The sequence below is a fragment of the Channa argus genome, chromosome 9 (genome assembly GCF_033026475.1).
Source record: "Channa argus isolate prfri chromosome 9, Channa argus male v1.0, whole genome shotgun sequence".
NCBI classification, from domain to species: domain Eukaryota; kingdom Metazoa; phylum Chordata; class Actinopteri; order Anabantiformes; family Channidae; genus Channa; species Channa argus.
Window position 1 is genome coordinate 20845192 of NC_090205.1, and position 9096 is coordinate 20854287.

Genomic DNA, 9096 nt, shown 5'->3' on the forward strand with positions numbered 1-9096 from the left:
ACTCTATAATGAGACGTGTGGGGGCTGGTTCACTGCTGCCTCCCATAGCTTGAGGCCAAACTTCAGCTGTGCCCTAAGAAAGATGTAAGAGCTCAATGATAGCAACACTTAGCTGACATCACCGGATAGATGTGTCAGCTGCTTTAATGTCTTTTCATAGCACATAAAAGAGTGCATGCAATCCCACAAAGAGTGCTGCCCAAGCACTTGCCTCAGACAAACCTCAGAAGAGCAGTAAAGACTAGTATGATGTTTAAAGTACTTCTGGGAAAAAATTAAACATTGAAGTTTGGTTGCACAAGCTGCTTAATCTGCCCATGTGCAATCTGAAGTTGACCCTTTCCACATGTTTGAAGCTGACGGGTTGTTCTGATGACTCATCTGGTTTTTCAGCCGGAGAGACTCATGAAGTAACACAATAAAATACACTTGAAGTGCAGTTTTAACGATACCAATGAAAACATCAGCCAGTGGCCACTTCAAGGTTTTTGCGCTGCTGACTTCCTCTCTTCCCGTGCTGACCGCTTCCCCTCCTATTCAGGCCACCCTCTCCTTCTTACCATCGTCTGCATTTACTTTCTTTACTTTTCCAAAACCAGCTTCAACTGGAACCCTATATTGGTTTCTTTAGTTACTGGGTGAAAACAGACTGGCCGAGTGAACTTGGGCCATAATTCCATCCTCAGGATCACCTTTTGCTGAGGCGGACACATTTGCTGCCATGTCAGAACAGGATGTGGACAGAAGTTCTAGCTACAAAGGAGGCCTTGCAGCCGGCGAGCTCGTTTTCTGTTAATATTTTCCAGCAACAGACATAAAACAGCTATGAAAACAGAATTTAGTCTGCCCTTTTAAATTCAACTGGTCAACAACCCAGCAGTTCTCCAGTAAAAACAACATCCTGATCCTGATCCTGATCAACACCAACTCACTTTTTATTGTGACTGTTTGAAAAAGACCTCTGGGTCAGCATAACTGTAGGGCTTTTGGTTTTGTGCTTCAAAAAGAAAGTGATTTGCATATTCTCCATTTCGTTGCAATTAATCATGTCCAACTGCAATTTAGTGACCAATTTCCTGCTTCCAAGCGATCTATTAAATGCGTAAGCATACAATGGTGACAGAGTGAAGATTTGTTTAACTCAGCTGCACTAAGGAAGCAGAGTTATAGATAGAAGAGTGGAGACGTCAGAGATTATTAATGCCCAAATCCCTGAATTGTAACATGATGCTCCTTGCTGTAACAGCAATAGTAGGGCTTTGATTTCACGGTGGTTCAACTGAATCAGGGTATCTTTTAACTCTGAAGGCTCAGGACATTTGTTCCTAAGAAAGATTTATCAATATTATTAGTGGCAGCTAGTATTTGTACAGGAAGTCATTAATTAGTTCTGGTGTGTTGTGCAAAACATTTGGCCTGTTTTATGTAGGATTGTGGGACACTGCTACAGTATAGGAATAACAAAAATAAAAACCTAATAAAAATCTAATAAAAACCTTAACATTAGACAATGTAGAAAGGCACATTTTTACACGAAGGGTCAAAAGCAGTGCAGCATAGTTGGAAACACTCGGACATGTAGCCCTCGTTGTACAGCTTCAGTTCTAAAAGTGCTGGATTCCCCGTAATTTAGCTCTCCTGTATCAGGCACAACTTTAAAGTCGAGAGCCCAAACGGACGGATTTTTCTTCTGTGACCTCCACATTCACAGCAGACTTTAGAACACAATAAACAGATTAAATAAACCAATTAAAATGCTTGTTCTGCTATTAAGAACACAAAGCTTTTACATGTTAAACATTTGTTTAGTAAATTAATGTAGATCATGAAAATCAAAAAAACCTTTAACGTCATCTTTACTTGAACCTGTACTGGTCAACACATTGCACACGGACACTGAATGACTTCTTCATCGTATAGTGTTCCTGAGCAGACAATGTTGTGTGTTATGTGCACGCATGTTCATGCAAACACGCACAGAAACTCACATATGGCTCAGAGACACTATCTCACTTAATTAGCTCCTAAACGCAGCCTTCCCTCGATTAGTGCAGAGACCTATCTGTGTCTTCCACTATACTATAATCTTTTAAATGGGGTATACATTTCAAACAGCCTCGAGCTCTTTGTGCTGGATGATGCTTATCTGGCGCTTAGGTCACTATCTGAGATCAAGGGTATTTTTATTTTATTTATTTCTTAATATGGAGCAAACAGGCAGCACTGTGGTGTGTCTGAAGTCCTCAAGCCTGTTGTTTTGTCAGATCAGCAGGGTGCCGCCTGGTCACCCTGCTCAATGTTAGATGGACACAAGTGATAAGCAGTGGAGCACAGTGGAAGGATTTCAGCTAGACGATGCCATTCTATGAATGAGCTCTGGAAATGCTTCAGATTCATGCCGAGAAAACCATGGGCTTACTACTTGGCATTCAACGTAACAACACTGCTAACACAAAGCAAATTCATTTCAGACTAATTAGGCTAACAACCAGCTTTGGTATTGGAAGAAATAAGAAATGCTTTTATCATTACTGTCCATTTAGACACAGCTATGCGAGCTATTCATTTATGCTCAGTGCCCAGAGGAGCAGGAAACTTTAGGATACAGATAAAGGTGTGTATACTTTCAGCTTTTCACGAGCGTAATTCGGAAAAGATCTCATCTTTTCTGGTCTTGATTTAAATATCGTTCTCCAAGCCCAGAGGAGACAATATGATGGCATGAAACTCTTCACTTTGATTCTACATTAATAAAGCTCGGAGTTGCAATGCTGACAAACTCCAACAGTGCTTTAAAATTTCGGGTGGGTGTTTTCTCTCCCCAGCCCCCTGCCTCACAGAGCAGGGGCTTCCTCGGGGAGTGGGACAAATTCATCTTTTCATTTCATGCACACTGAGAGGTAAACAGTGTTTTTCTCGCCTACTGTGATTGCCAGGCATACTCCAAGTCCCTGTCTTCCACGCTTTGTTGGGGGGAGGGCATTTGGTGACATTTGGGATGGTCTCACAACAACTCAAGCAGGCTTGACAATCATTGCTATGCTGGGGAAGGAAAAAGAAGGCGAACCGGGATTTCTAGGCAAGAAATCGGTGGATATGTTCTCATTTTGTCTAACTTCTGTTTTTAAAAATTATTAATGTAACTGCCCCACTTGTGCCCCTAATGCATTAAATATCAACACTATTGAAGCACCCAAATATTAGAAGACAATTAATGTCAAAAACATAATATAAGTTCAACTATAAACTAAGTGTTTTAGCGTCTATCGCATTTACTTTGATTGTATAAGTATCCTGCTAATTGTTCCCTTTTTTAGGAGCCTTATAATTTAAAAACTTGTATCCATGCTACTTTTACTGATTAGTCCTCTTTGAGTGACGCTGTTAAAGATATGTGCTATGAATTTGAGCTGTGTTGAGCTCTGTTCTGGAAATAAAAGAGCCTAATAGGTGAAGTGAGCTGTAGCCCTAATGATCTTTACCATATGACACCAAAAAAAAGACTGTTGATTGTGAAAAAGCCTTCCTGCCAGCACACATCGTGGATGCACAAATGCTCGTAATTGTGTGACACAATTCAAATTCACACACGTAACAATCGATACGCTGCTCGAGACATGACCTCGACATCACCATCTGGATGCACGCCGCACTAGTGGAGTTAACCGGGCACAACTAGTCCTACCAAGTGCGTATCTGTGCGACGCTGCGATCATCCCACGGCGGAGAGCTACACAGGCTACAGCTCGAGGAGAGACAATGTGCACTTTGGCACCGGGATCTCTTCACCTGCTGCACTGTAGCGTGTCGCTGATGCGCGCCTGCAGTCAGAGCCACAGATCCTATCTCTGCTCTTTCGTGCCTCACATTGTTCCTGAAAATGCACAAATGCAAGAGCTGTGCTAAATGCACAGGGCAGGCTGAGTGAGTTTCTACAGAGGTGGTGGTTTTATCTGTGGTGTATCAGCTGGGACACACACAGCCCAACATTTGACCATCGTTAATTGTAATACAAAGATACAGACTTCCAATTAGGCAGCCAAACTGATCACTTTCACTATTCTTTATCATTTATGAATGGTCCCTGTGAGGAAAAAAAAAAAATTTGTAGGTGTACGTCAGGCAATTACACAACATTTGGCTCCCCTACTAACACCAGACTGCACTAACCGTGGTGCCAAGTTTCACCGGACTGCGCATTCCCCACGGCCCGGTTCCTCCTTACCTTTCTCCTCGTCCGACACTGTCGAGGGCTCGGCGCACGGAAATAATCCCGAGAATAAGGCTAGAAAGACGAGAAGGAAAAACTCGGACATGTTTTCGGAGAGCGGGCTATAAAGAGCCACGGTGCTTCTCCTGGTCCTGCTCCTGGTCCGGGTCCAGTCTCCCCCTCCACCACCACTCGGTTGTCGAGCGCCGTTATTCGGTGATGTCCAGCGGAACCAGTGCGCAGAACAGTGCAGCGCTCCCTCGGCTCCCCGACACATGCAAACCGCCGCTCAGTACAGCGAACAGACGCACTGGAGACGCCAGGAGAGATGAGAGGCAGAGGCAGAGGGACACGGGGAAGGCGGGGTGGGAGTGTAGAAGGATGAAGAATAAGTACGTTTCCTGTCGTTTCTCAGTGATTAAATGCCGTCAAGGTGGCGCAGCTCCTGAAATTAATCATATTGGGTAGCTGAACAGTCAGTGGAGTGGGTGTCTGTCTGTGTTTCAGAAAGGGGTCCTCAAAAAAAAAGAAAAGTCGGAGAATGTGCAGTGAGGAATGAGTAATCTAAGCCGTAGTGCGTATATATCCCATAACTTGCAGGATAATTGTCTGTTTCAAAGAATTAATCACGTGTCCTTATAATAATTCTAATAAGACAATTGTGCATTTAAACTTAGTTGGAGGCGGATAATTCTTATGAAACGGGCAGCAAATGTGAGTCCGTGCTGAGCTGAAGGATTTGTTTTCAGTCACTTCAAGGACACCACAAACTGTCACCCACTGATCCACATGAAGAGCACAGTTACATATCAGCACAGATCAGAAACCTCGGGGACTACAGAAAACAACACCACTTAGTCCTCCATCCTTACACTACAGTGTGAAAGTTGATCATTTTAAGCTGTTGTTTAACAGTTCTTTGACTTGACAATGCAGCCACTTTGTGTTCCACTTTGCCAAGAAACCTCAGTAAAAGTGATGATTGTCAGACGTTTAGCAAAGCCAACTTCATGTGAAGAATAATTTGTAGGAAAGCACATTAAAGCCATTTACTTATGCTCCTGTCTTCATGTGTGTGATAATTTTTTTTGACAGGGAGAAACAAAATAATGGAAGCACAGCAAGAACAATTGACTTAAAAGCCCTATGACTCCATATACCCAGCTTTCCTGTGGTCGGCCATTGCAATCTGATTTCTTTTGCTTTACTTTTGCATCTCTTGCTTTGTGGTTGTGGTTGCTATGTGGTTTTGACATGCCAAATAATGAAACCTTGTAGGAACTATGCATTGAGCACACGTGTGCAAGTGTGCACATTGTTTTTCTGATGTTCCTGTGGGTAAAGGGAACCTAAAAAGTAAATTGATTTTCACAGTAAAATGGCTCAACACAATTCTGTATTACTTTTTTATACCACCCAGAAAGTGTATTTTATATTGGTTTCTATAAACACAGCAAGTAAGCGATGAGTTATAGGCATGCAGAAATTATTTCTATTGTCTAACATCTGTGGACTCAATTAGACATATACCACCACTGGTACTCCAGTACAAAATGTAGCTTTCTTGCAAAACTGAATTTGTTTAGGCTCATTGTTTGCATGAGCACTCATTTCTGTTGACAGACATTCATATTCCTTACAAGTCTCACATTTTAGTGAGATTCATGTTTTAGTGTCTTTTGTGACACTCCGTGCAATATAAATCTCTTGAATTGTCACAGTATCATTGTCACATTGTAGTTTGCGGATAAAATGCCCATGTACTGTAGATTCTTCTTTATGGCTATAGTCATTGTGTTAGTGACAGTGCTGTCTGTCGGTGCACTTGCAGATATACGAGCACTCGGTAGCAGAATGCTTGCCATTGTTTAGTAGGAGAACTCAAAGCAGGATGGCAGAGCGGTGCACGAAAAAATGGTGGGAGAGGAAAGTGAGAGCAACGAATGAAATAGAAAAGTGTAAACAGCAAAAATGCTGGTGAAAATCTCCCTGAGTGAACTAAAGTAAAACTGAAGTCAAATGGAGAAGTACGATAGGTAGGTTGCAAGCTTTTTGCCAGGTATTCTAAAACTGCGGTTATAGTTCAGGTAATTTAACTGGACACATTAATTAAAGAAAACAAATAACTGAACAGAAAACTTCAAATAGAAACAATTACAGTATGTAAAAAACTATGTTCACATTAAGTTCCAAAGTTCATTCATGACCTTAGAAACAGCACTTGTCCGAACAACATTGGGAAATAAACGCTCACATTCAGCGTGAAAAGCATTCCTAACATAACATGGACAAAAAGTATTTAAATTAAATAAAATAATAAATGTGAACATCTCTGCCTCTGTGAAAAGTTTTACATGTTTGCATGTCATAAAATCACTACAGGCTACTCTAATATGAGCCACAAATACCATATATATGTGCCTACTAAATGCATATAATACAGCAACGCGTATTTATTGTCTACCAATGACCAAGTTGTTAGTGCTACTTAAATAAGAGCAGCCATGTCCTGTCATGCCATCATGAATTCATTAAGCGAAACATTGTTTAACGTGTCAAAGAAATGTATCTTAGATGAGATGGCAACATGCCTAACTTTCATGCGGAACAATCTGTCATGTTTCATTATTGAGTTGTCACCAAATAAAATGAGGAAGTCCAAGTCTTCAAGGACATTTCGCAGAGTATCTGCTTTTTCTCGCTGCCAGGATTGCGCTGAACAAGAACTAGAAAAAAAAAAAACAACAACAAATGAATATTTTAATGAGACTTTCGATTTTTTTTTCTTTCTTTCTTTGAATGTTGAGAGCAGACAGCATTTATCTATTGCAACTATGGCGGCTACACTGTGATTGAACCGTTTCAGCTTTTCTGACCATTACAAAGTGCTCCACTGAATGATTCATACTGCATGTGCTCGAGCTGTTAGCTGTGAGCATGGTGTGCTCATCCGCCTCTTCTTTTCACCTTTACTCTTAATTAGCAAAAGTCATCTGCCATGCTTCACAACCACATCAGCTTAAATTTAAAACCCTTTTTGGTAAATTTGAGTGTTGCCGTGCACATGGGAGGCATTCACCTGTCAATGGGAGTAATGCTCGGCTTTGTACAGCAGGCGCGTGCTCAGTGCAGATGTGTCACAGGGAATCAAGAGCTAGTGGCAGTTGCACTACTGAATGGCAGATAGTAGTGCAGCCTAATAGGCCACTCATGCATTGCATGTCACTCACTCTCAGTACGGGTCTTGACATAGAGGACTGGACGGGGGCTGTCCCCCTGTCACGAGCACACACCGACATGCAGCTACACAGTTGCACAGCACACAAAGCCACATAACCTTGGGGTCATACATGTGTGTGACGCAACACTCTGTGGGTTGTTTTGTAGCACAATGCCCTTGGACCTCCTTCCACTGACTGACATCAGTGATGGCACAGCCACTCGCCATGCCACTTCTCGCACTTCAAACAGCTCCACTTGCTTGGGATGATGGTGCCGTTCTCCAAAATTAGCAGCAGCAACTGACCCTGCTTGAACCTGTCATAGTTGCAGGCTCATTATCAGGCTAATAGTGCTGCTGCTATGGTGTTAGCCCCAACTCATATCCTCAGCAAGCTTCCCAGCCGCACCACCACAAGATTTCCCGTTGCAGTCAAAAGCAATTTTAGAAAATAAGGAATGAGCAAAGATTAGGTTTGTTTCATTTGACAGTGATTGGTAAAAGCAGGAGACTTAGTGAATGGAGGTGGGTTTCGTTCTGTTGCGGATAGCAAGCGCAGTCCTCCGCCAGGCCCATAAAGTGATGAGGATCCACGGGTGCTCCCCAGGGTCTCTGTGCTTGTTAATCAAGCAGTGGGATGACAGGCCATTTGCTGCATGAATCACTGCACTCTCATTATGCTGAAAATGACTTGCATTTTTTGAAAAGGCAAATGTAAACTGCACCTTTGTCGCTCTGTGCCGGGGTAATGTGAGGGTAGAGCCATTTCATTGGTGTGTGTTTCAGCAAGATGCACTGCCATCACACTGATTTAAGAGTCTTTACTCTCAGCTACTTGGCCATAACTAAAACAATGGTATGCTTCTGGTTCTTCCACCAGTCCTATTACTCATATTGGCTGCACGAAAGAAGTCCATCAACAGCCAGTGTTAATGTGAACAAATGTGTTATTCCATAAAAGTTGATTGTTGCTCAATGCAATTTCATGCACATTTCAGAGGAGATGAACATCACACATTTCCTTCTCACAGATACAGATTAGCTGTAATGCCATTTCCTGTGCTTGTCCTAAGCTGTTTTAGGAGCAATTTCAGCAAAGCAATTTCAAGTTAATTGCCTTTGTGTGAAAATTAAAAAAGCAAGAAGAAGAAAAGAAGCGTCTGCAATATGTATTTATTCATGAGTGAAGGACAAACCCTGGACCTGTAAGTGAGAAGCAGCAGGAAATGAGGATTGTTTTGAAAATACTGTATTTTTTCTTCTAATATTACATTCTGTTTAAATGTATTTTGGAAATTATACCAACACACTTTATCAACCTCAAGGGAAAACAAACAAGCAGACACATGCTCACACACATACACAAAGGCACACTCTTTTTTTCTGCTGGGGGCAACGCACTGATAACTAACTTACTACTGCCATCTAGGGATACATGAGAATTCCTTTTAAGTGCTGCTCAATGTGTTCATCATATTCACACTGGGGCCACAACACACTCAATATTGCAATGAAACTATATATTGCAACTTAGAAAGAACAAATAAGAAGTACATTGTCTTTGTGATCTTTTGTTCAAAAATAAAAGCTTTGCCATGCAAACTGAGCTCCGTTTCTCCACCATTAAGAATTCTGTACACAGAAAATCCCAGATGCTGTTTGCCCA

The 9096-nt window shown here is 41.9% G+C and overlaps 1 protein-coding gene across 9 annotated transcripts in view; it reads right to left on the bottom strand.

Moving 5' to 3' along the window:
- Positions 1-4702, bottom strand: part of lrp1bb (low density lipoprotein receptor-related protein 1Bb) — a 241578-nt gene extending 236876 nt beyond the window's left edge. For 6 of the 9 annotated variants that reach the window (XM_067516516.1, XM_067516507.1, XM_067516512.1 and 3 more), the window contains exon 1: positions 4226-4701. In XM_067516516.1, coding sequence (XP_067372617.1) covers positions 4226-4487 — 262 coding nt within the window. In that variant the 5' untranslated portion in view covers positions 4488-4701. Of the gene's footprint in view, positions 1-4225 lie in introns of all 9 variants that reach the window. The other 3 variants (XM_067516511.1, XM_067516510.1, XM_067516513.1) reach the window with 2 other exon arrangements.
- Positions 4703-9096: the final 4394 nt, after the last annotated feature.